Source organism: Cyprinus carpio, chromosome B2, assembly GCF_018340385.1.
Source record: "Cyprinus carpio isolate SPL01 chromosome B2, ASM1834038v1, whole genome shotgun sequence".
In the NCBI taxonomy this organism is placed as follows: Eukaryota; Metazoa; Chordata; class Actinopteri; order Cypriniformes; family Cyprinidae; genus Cyprinus; species Cyprinus carpio.
Window position 1 is genome coordinate 24204260 of NC_056598.1, and position 20314 is coordinate 24224573.

Below are 20314 nucleotides of genomic sequence, written 5' to 3' on the forward strand. Positions count from 1 at the left end.
TTTAAAATGATTAACAGTTGAAAACATTTGTGAGAAATTGAGAAGTAATCAAAAAGTAATCAAATAAGTGACATTGATTTAAAAAAGTAATTGAAATAGTTACACTTATTATATTTTAAATAGAATAACTTGTAATCAGTAACCTATTACGTTTACAAAGCAACCTTCCCAACACTGCCCCCTACCTACCTGGGATAAGAAGCCCCCTGGATTAACTTTTATATATTTTTAAAACGGTCATTCATGTAAAATACTAAATCAACTATTCTATCTAAAGACAAAGCCCTTATTTTATAATAGCAACACTATGAATGCAAATTTAATGATTAACCTATAGGTTTTAATGAAAGTGAAAATGTCTTAAATGTACATTTAATTCATGGTAATATTAAATAATAAACCCATGAATTACAGCAAGAATTACATTTATTGCATCTTACTCCAAAGTAATTTTAACTTAATTATATAAAATTGTATTTATATAATTGCATTAAATTATTGCACAGAAAAACAAACCAGATCAGAGGTGCTCAGAGGAAAGACAATTTTATTGTAGAATATTGGAATGTTACAGTATATGCTACAATACATGCTGTATGTTTTGTGGAGCAAATTACATTGAGATGAAAATACATTAAGTGTTACACAAGTTTTCTTCACTGTGACATGTTACACTGATCTGATGATTGTCATGATCTAATCTAGTCATATGACTGTGAGTTTAAGTCTAGACTGATCACATGTAGACTGCATTCCGAATGAACATGATCTTTGGGCTGAGCATTCTTGTTTTCATATTTTCTGCATGTCTCAGCTTGCTGTGTTAAATAACCCCTTGACCCTTTCTTGACAATGTGCGGCCTATTACATAATTTCCTTATTGCAACTCAAGTACATTTTTAAAGCTAAAACAGAAACTAATAAATAATTTTTTTTTTAAAAATCTAGTTTTTCCATCTTTCCATCCATAACACTTCCTTTTTGCATCAACATTAAATAAATGTTTGAGCTGGGACTACTTTTTATCCAAAAGATGGACTTGCCATTTTGCAAATTCTATGGGTGCTGCTAACGGTGTAAAAATTACATTGTGCACTTTCAAGGGTCCATAATGTATGTTCAGGACCTGCTCTATAAAGCACATGCTTTAGTAAGTCTTTAAATGCTATAAAATCAGACTCAACAGAGATATGGAAAATATGAATCAAGGAAAATTTTGTATCAGGTTTTAACGTTTCAGTCCCTTTGTCAGGCTTTTTATCATCGATCTCTGCATGAGGAGGTTGGGAACCGTTTCTACAAGAGGGCAAAGAAATGGCATCACATAGTCCTTAAATATGCCACCACCATGTAAGCGTTCCTTTTCATTTTTTAACTTCTTTATTTCTTCCTTGAGGTTATAAGCTTCCTCCTTGAAGCCTTTCTTTAGCATCTCCTCCTGTTCCTTGAGTTTGCTGTCAATGGCTCTGTCCATCTCCTGCTGCTGCTGCTGCTTTTCCTTTTTGAAGCTCTCCTGCATTTGTTTTACCCTGTCCTCATGCCGCGCTTTCTCTGTTTCCATCATTTTTTCGCTCTCAATTCGTTTCTCCTCCTCTTCTTTCAACTTCTGTTTCAGCAGAGCTGCATTCTCTTTCTCTTCTGAACATTCAGTCAAGACAGAAAGAATAGGAAATGACAATGATAAAATAACTTCAAACATAAGTAGATTTGTAAGTGTTTAAAATAATCCATGTGACATCAGTGGTTCATCCACAATTATACGAATCTACAACAATACTTTTTGTGTGCAAAAAAAAAAATTATAATAATAATTTTTTTCAAATTTAAGTGTATCGGCGTGATGCAGCTCACACAGAACAGCATACACCCAGAGGATATTCTCCAAAATGGCACCAGGGTGATGCAGAGGAGACGAATTGTTAAATAAATTTGTTTTTTTTTTTTCTTTTGCGCACAAAAAGTATTCTCGTAGCATCGTTTAATTGTGGATGAACCACTGATGTCACATGGATTATTTTACAGATCTCCTTACTACATATCTGGACTTGGGAACATTTCAGTTGCGTTGCTGTCTATGCAGGGTCAGACAGCTCTCAGATTCCATCAAAAATATCTTAATTTGTGTTCCGAAGATGAACAAAGGTCTTACGGGTTTAAAACTACATGAGGGTGAGTAATTAATGACAGAATTTTTATTTTTGGGTGAACTAACCCTTTAAGGTGCCTACATTCTGTACTTCAAAAAGCCTAGTATAAACTTACTATTAATTTGTTTCTCATTTTCAGTAAGTTTATTATCCATGCAGAGGATGCTGTTTGCTTCAGGTTCCCGTTCTTTCAGAAACTCTTCCAGCACAGCCTCAGCCTGCACACAAATATATCTTAGACAAGTGGTTCTTAAGTCAAGTCATACTGAGCTGGATCATGAACACAGTTAATTAAGGTGTAAATGTACTTGAGTCACATACACTCACAAATGTGACCCTGGACCACAAAACGTAAGTTAGTAAGTCATAAGTAGCACTGGGATATTTGTTGCAATAGCCAACAATACATTCTATGGGTCAAAATTATCAAATTTTCTTTTATGCCAAAAATGATTAGGATATTAAGTACAGATCATGTTCCATGAAGATATTTTGAAAATAATATGCATTGCTAAGAATTTAATTTTGTCAATTTTAAATGTGATTTTCTCAATATTTAGATTTTTTTTAACCCTCAGATTCCAGATTTTCAAATAGTTGTATCTCCAAATATTGTTGCTATACTAATAAACAATACATCAATGGAAAGCTTATTTATTCAGCTTTCAGATAATGTATAAATCTTAATTTCATTTTTGTGGTCCAGTGTCCTTACCCTTATTCCTTTGTTGGGTTCTCTGTGGTACTGTTCAACAATGGCGTCTCTATCTCTTTTATAGAGTTCATATCCTCCAGACTGACTGTACTCCCCATCCTGCATCCGTTTATTCATGTCAGAGGACAGATTCTTCAGCAGATCTCTGCACTTTCTCTCTGATGTCATCTTATTCTCTTCCAACAAGTCTGTATAGAACATAGATACAGCTTCCTATAAATACATAAAAGCAGAAATTATATCTCAAACATGCATAAATACATTTATACAAAGACGGAATGTATTGGGCACTGTGTTTGTATACATTGTTGTGTGAATTAGTTGTGTTAATCTGATGGATGTAATTTATGAGGTCACCAGATATCAATACAATCTCCAACCTGACACGTCCAGTGAGATCTATAATACTTGCAGAAAGCCAGTATTCCCTTCCCATTAATGTCAATGTCATTAATCCCCCAGATACAGAAAGGCTATGATGCATACATGAGTGCACAAGTATTAGTCACTCTTATAAATTTATAACTCACCTCCAGTTTCTTCAAGTATTCCATTTTTTCATCTTTAAATGAGCGTTCCGTGAATTTAGCAATGGCCAGACTGCTGAATTTCTGGTGCTCACAGGTCAAATTTTCTATACTGACTGGTAATGTCTTCTTCAACTGTAAAAACATAGTGTGCGTTTACTTAAAGGTTGTTTGTGCATTCACTGAAGAGGTTCAACCCAACATTGGTTGTTCTGATTTTGAGGACATATTCAAAATGCAGCTGTATACAAAGTTTGGTGTTCTGACTTCGGATGGGATTATTAATGGGATTATTTCTTTGTACAGAGACACAGAGATGTACAGAGAAGGATAGAATTTGGAAACATGACCATATACAAAACAACTGAACTCAATCAGAATGTGCCTCACCTCTTCCATTCCTGTCTGATATACTTTCAGGGCTTCTTGAACAGCTGTCTGGTTTTCTAGATTTGCCAGAACAACCACTGCATTTTCCAAACAAGGCACTTCACCACTGCTGATTGTCTCTACATAAATCTCAACCAGATGCCCGAGCACTGACAACACACACAAACAGTTATGAGTACAGTAAATGCTCCACGGTATCTTCAAACCACAGATGAAAAGTTTTACTAAATAAATGTATAATTAGTTTATTTGTTGGTCTTGCAAAACTTATTGTGAATCTGTATTGTGTAAAAGATTCAAATGAATGAAACACTCACATTGTCCAGTAACTATATGTCCTCCTTTCAGTCTTTTCACATCACTGTTGACAAACATGTGGTCACAGAAATGTCCCGTGACTTCCAGAAATTGTTGTGCAAGGTCCTGGTCTTGTAAGATCTCCAGGCGTGTCATGTTTTTGTGGCAGGTAACGGGAAACGGGAACACAAAACACTTCCGGCTAGGGAAATAACGCCTGATACATTCACGAGGCAGATTGTAGTCTCTAGTTTTCTTACTCACACCTAAAAAGAGATTATTCAGGAAAGAGAAAGAAATATTCACCAAATCAGTGGCACTGAGTCAGTCAGCATACTTCATTTCTGTTTTTCAGGCATTGTTCATTTACAGAAATACATACACGAATATTCAAATAGGCTGTGAGTGCAGACAAATATTAATGAAATAGCAATCATACTAGTTTGGTATGTAGTCTAGATTGCAGGCATCAGTGGTTATTTTAAAGACCTCACAGAACGGATATCATGGGCCAGTGAGCCTATCCGTGTTTATTTTTACAATGTTTTGAAATTCAAATTCTACTCCAGAATAGAAATGAATCCAGTAGGTAGGCAAATAATTATTTTAACCTTCCTGTTACTCAAATAGAGAATGGTACTAACAATGCCAATATCATGGGTTTAATTCCCATGGTAACCAAGAATTAATAAAACTTATACTGTACACCTGCTTATACTGTAACTAAAACTTTTACTGCATAATTGCTTTGGAAAACAGCTACTGCCAAATGTTTAAATGTAATTCTATTTTAAATACCTTTCCTCAGATTAAGGGCAAATTCAAGGTAATCGTCGTCTGTCACTTTCTTCCCATCAATTTCCAATTCCAAGGTGAAATCTCTCACGACCCAGATGAATGATGGGAAAAACCGCACAAACTCAGAATCTTCCCCTTCCTCCTCATCTGGTGCTTCTGTCGATCTGATCTTGATCTGCTCAGTGAGCTCAACAACGTAGCTGCAGCACATTAAGGAATAACAGCATCTTGTAAAGTGTATATTTATATGTGAAAGAGGAAGAGGGTTATGTGGTTAAAGGATACTGCAGCTTTTCCACTGCAGTGTTATCAATAGTGCCACGGCTGTTGTACACCAGTGTGCTGCTGAGCAGAACAGCCAGACAGAAGATCCAGCCGTCATTCTTAGAGTCTCCCTGAAACACACAGAGTCTTCAGATCAATTCAGAACACAATACAACTTAATACTGTTCCTTCTGATGTACTAATGGCAAACTGAGACTGGGAAATTATTAGTAGTAGTTAGTGACTGTTCTCACCTTTGCCACGTCCCCAAGTCCCTCTGTGTCCAGCAGCACAAGAGTGTGTCCTTTTTTATTAGGGTGAGGGACACACCACATCCAGATGCCTTTAGTCTTGGATTCAATAGTGCTGCCGAGAGCAAAGCCTGAGACAATCACATTATTATTATGCAGTTACTGTTTTCTCATTATCATATCAACATATACTGCACTTGAGAAGGACTTTCAGCATTTTCTCTCACCGGACTGTTGTCCGGCCAAGCGGTTCATAAGGTAAGATTTCCCCGTACGGTAGAGTCCCACCACAGACACCACCACCACCGGCTCAGTGATCCCATCCAGAATGTCTTTGGCCTCTTTTCTCACACGCAGCTTCCCATTTTCATCATTTTCAATGAGACACACTGGAGCTGGCATGTACTTACTACAAGACATGATCCTAAGTAAAAACCATATACACAACATCAAACAGACTAAACGCACAGTGTCAATATGAGTCTGAGTTTCAGCATAGCTGTGATAAACTGCAGCTGGTATTACAATTCTTGATCATGTAGTATTTCTAGGATTTTACTCCATATTTAATGTCTCTAAATTTGCTGCTGTAATTAAAGAAATAATGCAAAACTTTAGGCCGGCATAAACCACTGCATCTACATACAATTAAAGAGAAACAGCTTAACACATCTTCTGCCTAAAAGTTTCTTATACTGTCTGCACTATGCATGATATTGATTGGAAAAAATGCACTGTCACTGGCCTATCCATAATGGAGGAATCGAAAGTGAAAGTGTTTTCAGATTCAGTTCACACTGACAAACAACAGCTCTGTCTGTTATCTGAAACCCCCTGCACAAGGGCTCTGTAGAATAATAAAACATGTGCATGCTTATTTATTTATCTATTCAGACAGAAATTTCCTTACACAGTCATAACTCTTATTCTTTTTTTTTCTTTTTTTTTTTATGGAAGCCCCTTCACATCATTAATTTGCATTTCAGTTTTAATTATAGCCTTTATACATTAGTTTCATTCCTCTTCAGTGGAATAACTGGAGAATATGTGGAGTAGCTGTTTAAGCAGTGCTGTGCTGCCCCCTGGCTACAATATAATTTACTGTTCTTTTTATTATTACATATAGTGTCCATTAGAATTTGGTCTGAAAATACCAAATATACCAAAAGGACAGTAAAATACCAAAGGACAAATAAAATAAAACAAACAAAATCCAAACAAATAAGCTAAAAATAATGTTTTTTTATATCTTTTTCTATGCATCTATGCATATGACGAGATCAGTAGATTTCACTGCGTTCACTTAAATATGAAAAGCAATCTTGAAATATGGAAGGCAATTACAAACATTTGAATGACTACATTAGCCTGTAGACATATTGTGTGTTTTAAGAGATTTTATTTCTAATGTTTGCCTAAGTAATTTCAAGAGGAGAAAAATAGATCCTACCTCTGTCTTCTGTCGTGGATGGTTCTGACTGAAGCTCGTGTATAAATACTGAAGAGGTGGTCAGCGCCGGCGCAAAACCGCCCTCCCAGCAAGTCCGTAAAATTAGGTGATTTCCGGGAAAACATGATGCTGCAGTACTGACTTCGTGAACAAGGTGAGCTATTGCAGAATAAAGATAGGAGGTCTAGTCGTCCTCATCCATATGGATTTGAGGTGATTGAGCTGGCGGTTGTATATTAATTTCATTTAAATATGGATTTTGTCGAACTCTTTTATTAACAAATGGGGTAGCCTAGTTTATGAATTACTTTTTTGTAAAAATTTTGTTTGTTTGTTTGTGCGTGCGTGCGTGCGTGCGTGTGTGTGTACTGTCGCAGCAGATGATAGCATAGTGAGCTCTAGTCGGTTCGGGTTTCGGATTTGATTTTACTTTCTCTCTTTTGAAAGAGCCGTTGTGATAAAGATAGCCGTTTTTTTCTTCTTTTTTCTTTAGTGAGCCTTTATGATTTAGCAAGTTAGGCAAAGCACATCAGAACGTCCAATAATTGGAGAAGAGTAGCCTATAGCCAGAGGTGGAAAGTAACGAATTACATTTACTCGCGTTACTGTAATTGAGTAACGTTAGCTTTTGTGTGCTTCTACTTTTTATAAAGTAATTTTTAAAATATGTAATTTTACTTTTACTGAGGTATATTTTGTTTGAAGTATTGTACTTCGCTACATTTGAAAACACATTAATTACTGAGAAAAAAAAATCCCTGGAAACTACTGCAGTAAATAATGGGCAGGAGAAAGAAACTTGCGCTAAAATCACAAGAACGATGCAGACGGATAAGACAGCTATTATGGTGCAGACCCAGCTGAAAACGAAACCCCTTCGTATTCTGCTGAAGTTGAACTTGAAGAAAATGAAGTAAACCTCTAGCCATATTTAAGCTCTATGCAGTTTAAGCTGTGTTTGCCTAGGGAGACCAAACAGCTTATACAATCTCGACATCAACCCTTCGCAAGCATGTAGAGGTAAGCTAAATACTTGCATCGTTGCACTGGTGTTTAAAATGAATCTTTGACAGTTTAGCAAAAGGTTTTGCACAAATTAGCCAAAAAGACAGTGGTGCAGGGTGTGCGATATATATCGTCTGAGATAATATTGTAATTGTTGTTTTAACGATGTGCGAATTTAAATTATTAGTATTTTGCCAAAAACCAAACATGTGCATTCAAGTTCATCGTAATAGTACAGGTGCCAATAGATGGCAGTGGCAACATTGAATTTAACACGGGTCTCATTTAGTAACTTTACTTCTTGATGATGGTGATTTTGAGGAGGAGGACTGACCACCAAATATTATGTTATGGGTAATTACATCGTTTCATTTATCAAGTTAAGCTGCGACGATGTTATTTTTAAGCAATTTTGTTCGGATTTTGCTTGCAGCTGAATGTTATTGACTGTGCTGTCAGAACTTTTGTCTTTTGACTTTAATCAAAGTTATCCAGAGAGCGTTACTTCAGATTTGTTGTTGTTGTTTTCATACCGGTAACTTATGTGTAGCTCTGAGGAAACAATGTTTTTTTTTTTTGTCATGTTCATGCTGATTATATAGATACCGTCTGTAACGTTTATCAGATACTGGTGTGCTGCAAACCAGCAATGTGTTTTACATAGCTATGCTCTTATTGTGATCTACCAGCAATACTGTAGTACCTGTATTTGAAATAAACACTCTGTACATTTACAGGGTTCAAACTGACACAATGGTGGTGTTTGATTACCGTAATTCTGACCCAAATTGCTTTGTCGCCCTTCCGGCTGTTGTTGTATATGGTGATATTTTTGCAAATATTTCTTTAAAAATTAATGATCTCTGTCCACTGGAACGCTATCGCTTTTCATTTAAAACGGTTTATTTAAAACAATTATTTATCAAACAGATGGAATTAGAAATAAAGGCCTGCCTCTAATAAAAGCCCGTTACCTTCTGCAGTTCAGGTAAATAAAGGCCCCGGGGTATGCGCTTTCTGCGTGCGACCAACAAGTACATAGCTCGCAGCGCCCTCTGTTGGTTAAAATAATCACAATCATACGATTGCCAGCTGGCTGCTCGGGCTTTTACTTTTATTTTCGTGTTGTTTTTAACGTGCTGTAAAACGGGGACAGAGCACACCGTCCAAAAACCGGGACAATCCACGGAAAACGGGGACGTCTGGTCACCCGAACCGAGAGTCTATGTTTATCTGCTTATGTTATACGGGTGATTTCTGAGAAGCCGCTGGGTGCCGCCGTTATCTCAGCGAATTGAACCAGCATACTTTCACTTTCACTCCCAGTGTACCGACAGGGAGTGTCTGGCAAATAACTTATGAACAAAGACACGAATTTAAGACGGGAGGAGCCTCGGAAGATCGGGTTTGTGCGGTTCTAAATTTAAGAACGGTGTGTATATGCTTTCTGCCGTTCAAACAAATCGCTTTGCTGACGGTAGGCTATAAACAGCTTCTTAGCTTCTTTTCTAACGTTACATGTGCCTTTCAGTTATGTATTCAAATTTAAGTTTAATTTTTATTATATACATTTTTTGTTGTTGTTGTTTCTATGTGTAATTATGGAATTACTGGCTATTGACTTGTTTGTTGTTTTTCTCTTTTGCAGAGTTATGGCGTGTGGCAGGCTCATGTCCGTTCCAGTGTGTCTCATTGAAAACGATGAAAAAGGAAAGCTGCATGTGAGAAAAGAGGCCAAAGACATTCTGGATGGGATCACTGAGCCGGTGGTGGTGGTGTCTGTGGTGGGACTCTACCGTACGGGGAAATCTTACCTTATGAACCGCCTGGCAGGACAACAGTCCGGTGAGACAAAATGCTTGAAGTCTTTCTCATGTGCGGTGCATGCTGATATGATAATGAGGTTACGATAACTGAATACAGTCAAACCAAAAATTATTCAGACAGACACCAGATATACCCTAATATTTGATATTTTTTACTTGTGGGTGCAGGACACTATAGTTAATTTATGTAAGTGAGGATAGCAAAATAAAGTAAACTTTGACATATTATACCCAAAAAATCTTCATACAGTGGACTACCAGTAAAACTGATAAAAAATTGTGACCAAGAATTATCAGTAGCCCCTTACTGCAGAACACAAGATCCAGGGTGCGTGGTTGGATCCATATCTAGGGTGTGGAGATGGGTAGGTTTAGGTATATGTTAGGCTGGATCTTGTGTTCTGCAGTGAGGACCATCTCAGAATTATTCAGACACTTTGACCTGACCATGTTTTGCTGAAGTGTTTTTCTTTAATTTCTAATGCAACCTTTTTACACCACAGATTGAAGAAAGCATTAAACGGTTAGTTCGCCCAAAAATTTTAATTAGCCGATGTTTTACTCACCCTCAAGTCATACTAGGTGTGTGTGTGTATATATATATATATATATATATATATATATATATATATATATATTTAAAATGTTATGAATACTTTTTTCTCACTTCTGCTGACTGTCATACATGCAAGCCGTTCCGGGGCGGATGACGTAGGACGTATGCATGGGGCACGTGTCTGTGAGATATGCTAGTCTTGCAATTTGTTTACAGGAGCAAAGGAAGCAACGTTTTCTTACTTTAGCAAAGGAAAACCAATCTCCTCTTGGCTTATATTGACATCCTCCTACATTCTTCTTTACAAATCCTCGCTTTGTATTTCTAATTCGTGACCGGCGTTTTGTTGTCTCTCCTTCGTGCTTAGGCATTCGTCACTAATCACCAGCACGTGTGCGACGCGTACATCCTACGTCATCTGCCAGAACGGCTTGCACGTTTGACAGTCAGCAGAAGTGAGAAAAAAGTATTTATAACATTTTAAATATGGATATTTTTCTTACAAAAAAAGCACCGATTCGCTATAGAAGGCCTTTATTCATCCCAGGAACCATGTGAGGCACGTTTTATAATGGATGCGTGCACTTTATTTGATTACTTTTGGACCGTTGAACAAACTCTGAGTTCTTATCATATTACCATTTTCGAAACTATAGCGAATAAACTGTGATAATTTGAAAAATGTTGAAGGTGTCTAAAATATTGGTATGTACAAAACAGTAACTGCACTAAAATGTGATAATTTCATACATGTAAACAATAAATATCAATTAATAATAATAATAATAATCATTTTAATAAAGTGTCTCTGATGCTCATTTTGTACTCAAAAACTAATTTACTGAAAGATGTAAATGTAAAAAGTAGTTTAATTTTTATGGGGCATAAAGTAAACATGGTATAACTATCCTGAGATGGTAATGAAGAAAAAAGTTTTAATTATATGTGTACTCATTAAATTTTTCTCTCATTACAAATATTTTACACATAAAGACACAAATGATACATACACATAAAGAGACTTGATGTTTACAGTCATTCACAGTCATAACAACTGCCCAATAAAACTGTTTTATTTTACTTGGAGTGGTTGAGATTACATAAGGTAGCGAACAATACTCACTTTATCTCAGTAACTCATTATCTGACATTGCCGCTTACAGAATCATGACCGACTGAGTAAAGTACTTCAGTAACGGCATGGGTAACTAAAAATGCTGCATTTTCACCACTAAGTGCTGATGTATGTCCAAGGTAATTGGCATATTTGCCAAACCATCAATAAAAAAAATAAGCACACCTCTAGAAGGGTGAAATCATTTAGCAGTTTTGGCATCATTGTTATCATTATTTCTTAAAGAGAGCAAGAAATAGAGAAAATTTTATTTATATTCTGAAAACGTTTGTCAGGTTATGTTACCAAACATGCAGGAAACCATATTATGTGGTTCGCAATCACATGTGACAATCATCAAAGAGTAATGTCACAGAGAGGATGTTGCAGAGTCACTTTTCTTAGAAATAGTATATGTTTTTCAGAGAAAACCGACATGAATACAAAGATTAATTTTTTTTTCAGTTCTGGATTGGCATCTAGACTTATAAAAGATTTGTTTGTCATTTTGGGCATCTGTATTTGTGACAATGGACCACAAATAATTTTTTTTAAAATAAAGATTTATACATAATCTGAAATCTGAATAAATAAGCTTTCCATTGATGTATGGTTTGTTAGGATAGAACAATATTTGGCTGAGATACAACTATTTGAAAATCTGGAATGTGAAGGGGCAAAAAAAAAATGAAATATTGAGAAAAACGCCTTTAAAGTTGCCCAAATGAAGTACTTAGCAATGCATATTACTAATCACAAATTAAGTTTTGATATATTTAAGTTAGGAAATTTCCAAAATATCTTCATGGAACATGATCTTTAATTAATATCCTAATGATTTTTGGCATAAAACAAAAATCAATAATTTTGACCCATACCATGTATTGTTGACTATTGCAGTCACCCGTGCTACTTATGACTGGTTTGGTGGTCCAGGGTCACATTTGTCATTGACTTTAATAATTTGATTGTCTCAGGCTTTGCTCTGGGCAGCACTATTGAATCAAAGACCAAAGGCATCTGGATGTGGTGTGTCCCTCACCCTAATAAAAAAGGACACACTCTTGTACTGCTGGACACAGAGGGACTTGGGGACGTGGAGAAGGTGAATAGGAAAACCACAAAGCATCTGTAGCAATGTTATCTATCTCTATATAGCAATAAAATCTAACATCACCTTATGCTTTCACTGTCATTTAATTAATCACCAGATGACAAGATTCACTGCACAGAATTATTTGGCCTTTACATGGCCTTTTGCTGTTAAATGTAAATAAGTGGTCACTTACTGGCACTCACACATACTTTTACTATTTCAGGGGGATGAGAAACACGATACATGGATCTTCTGTCTGGCTGTTCTTCTCAGCAGCACTCTAGTGTACAACAGCTTAGGAGTCATTGACAACACGGCACTGGAAAAGCTGCAGTATCCTTCTCTCTCTCTCACACACACACACACACACACACACACACAATGTATTCAGAGTTACCAGTTAATAAACACAGTTAATAAATGGTACCAGTGTTATTCCTCCTGAACAGTGCTGAATGTAGCTATGTTACAGAGCTGACAGAGAACATTCGTGTGAAGGCAAAAGTAGGTCAACATGAGGAAGAGTCTGCAGATTTCATGCGAGTTTTTCCATCGTTTGTCTGGGCTGTTCGTGACTTTACTTTGGAACTGAAAAGGGGAGATAAACTAATAACATCAGATGAGTATCTGGAGGGTGCATTGAAACCTAAAACAGGTGAGATAAAGAGTTGACATTAAACACATACACAACATATTCTATTACTAACAGGTATATGTGCCATCACAGACAATTTTTGTCGTCTTTAAAAGCATCAAAGTCTTTAGTCAAAAATGCAGAAACAACAAGCTTTCAAAACTGATTTCTGACTTCAAACTAATAGAGCTAAGCCAATGCTGATAGATGGGTTGCTAAAAGAAAACAGCAACGTTGAAAGCTCAAAAGTGCCAATCAACCTATAAATGGCCTACTAAAACTTAAAACAGGATACAAAAATTAATTTTAACATTTCAAAAAGAGCAGTATTTCATATAACATAAAAGTGTCCATTACATTCAGTAAATTAGCACTCATAATATATTCAGTATATGTTATGATTTCATAATTATCTTATTTTAGGTAGCTCACCTCAGACTGCGCAGTTTAACCTGCCCCGTAATTGTTTGCGGCAATTCTTTGCGGTGAGGAAGTGCTTTGTGTTCCCTCGGCCTGCTAGTACGCAAAACATGAGGAGAATGGAGCAGTTGACTGAGGAAGAGCTGGAGTCAGAGTTCCTTGAGCAGGCAAACAACTTCTGCTGTTATGTCTACAACAATGCAGAACCAAAAACAGTCACTGGAGGCTGTACACTTACTGGAACAGGTGTGTGCCTTCACAAAATCCCTTAAAGAGAAAACATTTGACAGTTCTGAATCTCTTCTAAGAACCAATGATTAGTGGACTGTGTATAAAAGAACATACATTTGACTGAACTATGGAGTTGTGTTTCCTGACAGCTCTGGGTAATCTTGCTGAGGTTTATGTAGAGGCAATCCGCAGCGGGAATGTTCCGTGTCTGGAGAACGCAGTGGTGTCTCTGGCTAAGATCCAGAACGTCCGTGCAGTGGAGGAGGCCCTCCAGTTCTACATGACAGAGATGCTCGGCATGGTTCAGCTTCCAATGCGCCCAGAAGAGCTGTCTGACATCCACACAGATGTAGAGAAGAAGGCCATTGAAGTTTTCATCACCATGTCCTTCAATGACAATGACCAGACATACCATCAAGAGCTCATGGTAAAGTACTTTCTGCATACAGACCAAACACAATTAGGGACAAACAGGGAAACTACTTAGAGATCAACTTAAAAAAAACCTTCAGAAATGCAAGTCGATAAATTGAACTGAACTGGACACATTTATTTACAAAATGCTGTGACCATTTCTCAACAGAAACCTCAAAAAGAACTATCAGAGACATCTTTTCTTTTGCAAAATTTGCATTATGTAAAAAAAGTATGCACAAATACACACAAAAAATATTGCAGCATGTTTTACAAATTTTCATTTAATTTAACTGAATGATCAAATGGTTTACATATTATGCATTTATGCATGTGTAGTGTAATGAAAACATTTAATTAAAGTATTTAAATGCATGAACCTTTAAAAATTGAACTACTCTTGTCTTGATGATAGTGATTCAAGTAATGGAGATTCAATCCATGTACAATATTCTGTCGTCTTCTCATTATTTAGGGAAAGATTCATAATGAATATCAAGATATGTGCCAGCAGAATCATGACGCGTCTCGCATGCAATGTGAGGAGGTTCTGCGTGAGGTGTTTGATAAGCTGGAAAAAAACATTTCTAACGGATCATACTTAAAACCTGGAGGATACCAACAGTACAGGGACACACTCAGACATCTGACCAATGACTACAGAGCAAGAACACACTCACAAATAATGGTAAAGTTCAAACATGCATGCTTTGCTCACGTTTAATTGTTCTGGAAGGTCACAACAGCATCTAGCAGCTCTGATAAACATCTTTAATGCTGATGTGATAACAGTCATGAAACTAAAACATAAAAATCTGTGTGCTGTTGTTATTTTCCTTAAAGCACAAAACAAAAATTGTACATATTTCTTTTTATCCAAAAAACAGTTTATAATGATCAGGGCTGTCAAACTTGAAACCTTGAAAAAAAAAAAAGAACAACAACCACAACAACACCACCATGAACGACTAATGGACTAATATGCTTTATTCCAAGTTATCTGATGACAGTAATAAGATATGGCTTCAGAAGATAATTGATATAGTACACAAGTAATCTGGGCAACTTTTATGGTACTTTAATGGTTTTATGGTACTTTAAATGTTTTTATTTTCAAGCTTGACAGCCATGGTAACTACGAACTTTTATTTTATGGAAAATAGCAGCATCAACATTCCTTATGGAAAAATTAACACCATGTTGGTTTTTCATGAGATGAGGGTGATGTAAAAATGTTGATATATTTGGGCAAACCCTTTTTTTAATTATGATTTGTTGCAATCACAACAAAACTTCCATTGATATTTTAAATGATTATAAATATGTTTTTCCCCACAGAGTGAAGAAGTGTTGAGTACGTACACCTAGGATGGACTGAGGGTAAATCATGGGATTATTTAAGCTGACCAGTCTCTCAGTGCAGCGGAACAGGAGAATGAGGGTATAATTTAAATCAGCTCCACACTTATCTATCAATCAAGGCTCTCAATGATACACAAGACAGTACAAGGACTTAAATGAGAGCACAGAAGAGTAACAAACAGATTTTGTGATCAAAGGGTTAGTTCATCCAATTATGAAAATTAGCCCATAAACTACTCACCCTCAAGTCATCCTAGGTGTATCTGACTTTTTTCTTATAGACGAATCCAGTCTGAGTTATATTAAAAATTGTCTTTGATCTTTCAAGCTGTGTAATGACAGTCAGCGGGTGTTGCAGTGCATCAGTCCAAAAGAAGTGAAATAAAAAGCTCCAATTCTTAGTTAAAAGTTTCTCACACAGCTCCGGGGGTGAACAAAGTTCTCCTGTAGCAAATCAATGCGTTTTTGTAAGAAAAATAACCATATTTAAAACATGATAAACAGTTTAATTTGGCTTGCGCTTACTGTCGTACACGGAAGCAGTTCCGGGCGGATGACGTATGGAGGTCGGCTTTGTGCATGCACCACTCAGAAGTGACAAACCCGGAAGCGCTGGGGAGAGATCAAAACAAAACAACGGTCACAAATTAGAAGCATAAAAAGAGGATTTGTAAAGAAGAATGTCAGAGGATTTCGATATAAGCCATGAGGAGACTGGTTTTGGTTTGCTAAAGTAAGGAAACTCTGCTTCCTTTGCTCCTGTTCATACGTCATCAGCCCATCTGTTGGCGCAAGCTTACATCGAAGTTATTATGTTTTGAATATTGATATTTTTCTTACAAAAACGCATCAGGAAACCCCCCACCCCCATCCCCGGAGCTGTGTGAGAAGGGCGCTTCTTTTGGATTGATGCACTGCAACACCCACTACGTGTCATTAAACAACTTGAAAGATCAAAGACAGTTTTTAATATAACTCTGACTGGATTCGTCTGAAAGAAGAAAGTCATATACACCTAGGATGACTTGAGGGCGAGTAATTTATGGGCTAATTTTCATTTTTGGATGAACTAACCCTTCAATATACAGGTCCTTCTCAAAAAATTTGCATATTGTGATAAAAGTTCATTATTTTCCATAATGTAATGATAAAAATTAAACTTTCATATATTTTAGATTCATTGCACACCAACTGAAATATTTCAGGTCTTTTATTGTTTTAATACTGATGATTTTGGCATGCAGCTCATGAAAACCTCAATCTCAAAAAATTAGCATATCATGAAAAGGTTCTCTAAACGAGCTATTAACCTAATCATCTGAATCAACTAATTAACTCTAAACACCTGCAAAAGTTTCCTGAGGCTTTTAAAAACTCCCAGCCTGGTTCTTTACTCAAAACCGCAATCATGGATAAGACTGCCGACCTGACTGCTGTCCAGAAGGCCATCATTGACACCCTCAAGCGAGAGGGTAAGACACAGAAAGAAATTTCTGAACGAATAGGCTGTTCCCAGAGTGCTGTATCAAGGCACCTCAGTGGGAAGTCTGTGGGAAGGAAAAAGTGTGGCAAAAAACGCTGCACAACGAGAAGAGGTGACCGGACCCTGAGGAGGATTGTGGAGAAGGACCGATTCTAGACCTTGGGGGACCTGCGGAAGCAGTGGACTGAGTCTGGAGTAGAAACATCCAGAGCCAACGTGCACAGGCGTGTGCTTTTGAACCAGAAACACAGCGGCAGAAGCGCCTGACCTGGGCTACAGAGAAGCAGCACTGGACTGTTGCTCAGTGGTCCAAGGGACTTTTTTCGGATGAAAGCAAATTTTGCATGTCATTCGGAAATCAAGGTGCCAGAGTCTGGAGGAAGACTGGGGAGAAGGAAATGCCAAAATGCCTGAAGTCCAGTGTCAAGTACCCACAGTCAGTGATGGTCTGGGGTGCCATGACAGCTGCTGGTGTTGGTCCACTGTGTTTTATCAAGGGCAGGGTCAATGCAGCTAGCTATCAGGAGATTTTGGAGCACTTCATGCTTCCATCTGCTGAAAAGCTTTATGGAGATGAAGATTTCGTTTTTCAGCACGACCTGGCACCTGCTCACAGTGCCAAAACCACTGGTAAATGGTTTACTGACCATGGTATTACTGTGCTCAATTGGCCTGCCAACTCTCCTGACCTGAACCCCATAGAGAATCTGTGGGATATTGTGAAGAGAAAGTTGAGAGACGCAAGACCCAACACTCTGGATGAGCTTAAGGCCGCTATCGAAGCATCCTGGGCCTCCATAACACCTCAGCAGTGCCACAGGCTGATTGCCTCCATGCCACGCCGCATTGAAGCAGTCATTTCTGCAAAAGGATTCCCGACCATGTATTGAGTGCATAACTGAACATAATTATTTGAAGGTTGACTTTTTTTTGTATTAAAAACACTTTTTATTTTATTGGTCGGATGAAATATGCTATTTTTTTTTGAGATAGGAATTTTGGGTTTTCATGAGCTGTATGCCAAAATCATCAGTATTAAAACAATTAAAGATCTGAAATATTTCAGTTGGTGTGCAATGAATCTAAAATATATGAAAGTTTCATTTTTATCATTACATTATGGAAAATAATGGACTTTTTCACAATATGCTAATTTTTTGAGAAGGACCTGTACTGTTATGTAGCTGTAACTCAGGCTTTCATTACTAAATACCTGTTTTGTATATTGTCAAACCTTTGCTTTATGAAAGTGACGTGACGTGACGTGACGTTTTTCAATACAGTGCAAAGACTAAAGAATGAAATTATGAAGCAGCGGCAAAAAGGTCTAGAGGAACAGAACCAGTTACAGGAGCAGGCATTTAAAGACATGCAGAGAACCCACGATGAGCATGTGAAGCAGATCATTCATCAGATGGAGAGAGAGCAGGAAAGGATCAGCAGAGACAATGAACGAGTCCTAGAAGCAAAATTGAAGGTAAAGCAGGATAGAGAAAAAAAAAGAAAACAGAAAAAAAAGTCACGTTTAATGCTGTGCTTAAAGGAGTACATAAAGTCTGTAATACCAATGGAATCTGTACATGTTTGGCTTTTTAGAATTCATTGCTTAATTCCAAAGTCTCTTTGAGAAAAATCGTGTCACTCAGCGGCCATCTTTGGAACGCCTCTCGGGCATGCAAGTGCAGCTCCTATCTCTTTGAATGGGGAAACATCAAATTCTAAAAAACTGTTCACTAAGCTAAGGACTAAATTTCATATTTTAAATCACTAAAGAAATCTGACAACAACTGTGTCATAAATGTTGTTACTTTTGCTCAAATAGCGTTATAAAAAGCCAATTTCTTAGGCTAGATCAGCCAGTGCGCATGCACGGTCCTAAGAGCGCTGACTGTTTCTATAGCAACCGGGACTTCTAGGCAGCTGCAGTGACTCGCTGACTTTACCGATTAGCAGTTGGCTCTTTCATTCAGAAGGCAGGGCTTCCTGTGATTGAGCGGCCATATTGAGTGTTGCATTTTTCCCCATTTAAAACTATACGAGTGACATGTCTTGGGTATTCTGTAGTCTTTGTTAATACTCAAGGTTTATTGTATTGTACTGTTTTTGGAATATAAATATAACACTGTTTATGGTCAAGTTTATGAGTAGACTTTCTTAATTCAGTTGCTGTTTGTGTTGCAGGAAAGAGAAGCTCTTCTACAGCAGGGCTTTCAGCAGGAGGCTGCCCGGATGCAGCGTGAGATTGACAGTTTAAAATCAGACATGAATAAACAGGAGACGTCCCAACGCTCCACGATGAGCACAGTTTTGGATGGTATCGGCACTGCAGCAACTTTTTTGTTGCCAGGTTTCGTTCCTAAATTAGCTGGTGTTGGTCTGTCCTTGATTTCAAAACTGTTTTGAAAATGGACATACATTATTGACATACTTAACATATACATACATGCGTGTATGTATATATATATATAGTTTGTTCTCATATTATATGCCATATTAACTGACAAGCGAGCACCATTTGTTATGAGTTATGAACAAAACTGCTGTTATGAGAGTGACTGCCGCCTTCCATGTAGTGTTAAAATGATTTACAAAATCAGTGAATCTTGATGTAAATCTTCCTGGGAACCTTCCAGTAATTAGGCCATGACATGTTGCCAAATTATGGCTGATATCTATGTCCAGTAACAACTTTGACATAAAACAGTAGTGTTGTACTTTCTGTGTGTTTAAAGGTTTAGTTTACAGATCAAATGTTCTTAAGCTGAGTTAGAGTGTATTCACTTTTTTCGTTTGCTTGTAATCAGATGGAAAAAATATTTTGATATCCTTATAAGCTAGATGTGGTGACTGCATTTTTCTTTTAAATGTAATAAACACTTCTTTTGATTGAGGCTGATTGTGTATACATGACAATGTTTTTTAGTTTTCAAAGGAGTCATCAAAACCTTTTTTACCCTGTCAAAATGAGTTTTATTTTTCGCAAGCTGTTTTTAATCCATGTTGCTTTAAATGCTAATGAGCTCTGCTTGCTGCTAACTAGCACATATTAGGAAAGGCGATTTGCAAAGATTAATAAAAAAAAAATTTATACTCACTTCTTTTGTAGATTAGGCTCGATCACGAATGATTCGTACGAACATAAAATCCTTTAGGCAGATCAGGGATCGGCGCATTCCCTTCAAAACTAAAGTAAGTTAATCCTCTGCGTCTTCAGCGGCTCAGGTATCGGGAATAAATTACGACTCTTATGTTCATTATTACATCCAACAACAAAACACCTCAATCACTTAATCGGAGATGTTCTTGTCTTCCCCTGCACCGGAGTCGACACAAT

General features: G+C 37.1%; 1 protein-coding gene and 1 pseudogene across 1 annotated transcript; one reads left to right on the forward strand and one right to left on the reverse strand.

Annotated features, from left to right (window-relative positions):
* Window positions 1-530: 530 nt before the first annotated feature.
* On the reverse strand, window positions 531-6979 carry LOC109069537 (guanylate-binding protein 1-like). Its single transcript, XM_042718754.1, has 11 exons — window positions 6840-6979; window positions 5617-5813; window positions 5393-5520; window positions 5160-5269; window positions 4875-5074; window positions 4097-4342; window positions 3780-3928; window positions 3393-3524; window positions 2863-3075; window positions 2263-2365; window positions 531-1638 (listed from the first exon to the last, which is right to left on the reverse strand). Exons 1-11 carry the CDS (start codon window positions 6962-6964, stop codon window positions 1229-1231), a joined length of 2013 nt encoding a protein of 670 aa, XP_042574688.1. The 5' UTR covers window positions 6965-6979; the 3' UTR covers window positions 531-1228.
* A 1939-nt stretch (window positions 6980-8918) lies between these two features.
* Window positions 8919-19871, forward strand: LOC109069538 (annotated as a pseudogene).
* Window positions 19872-20314: the final 443 nt, after the last annotated feature.

What these genes read in the sequence shown, in the direction of transcription:
- LOC109069537 (XM_042718754.1), bottom strand. Translation starts at nt 6,964, where the DNA reads ATGTTTTCCCGGAAATCACCTAATTTTACGGACTTGCTGGGAGGGCGG. An exon ending in ACTGCAGTGGAAAAGCTGCA is followed by an intron (nt 5,075 to 5,159) that starts GTATCCTTTAAC and finishes AATGTGCTGCAG; the next exon opens with CTACGTTGTTGAGCTCACTG. An exon ending in ACATATAGTTACTGGACAAT is followed by an intron (nt 3,929 to 4,096) that starts GTGAGTGTTTCA and finishes GTGTGTTGTCAG; the next exon opens with TGCTCGGGCATCTGGTTGAG.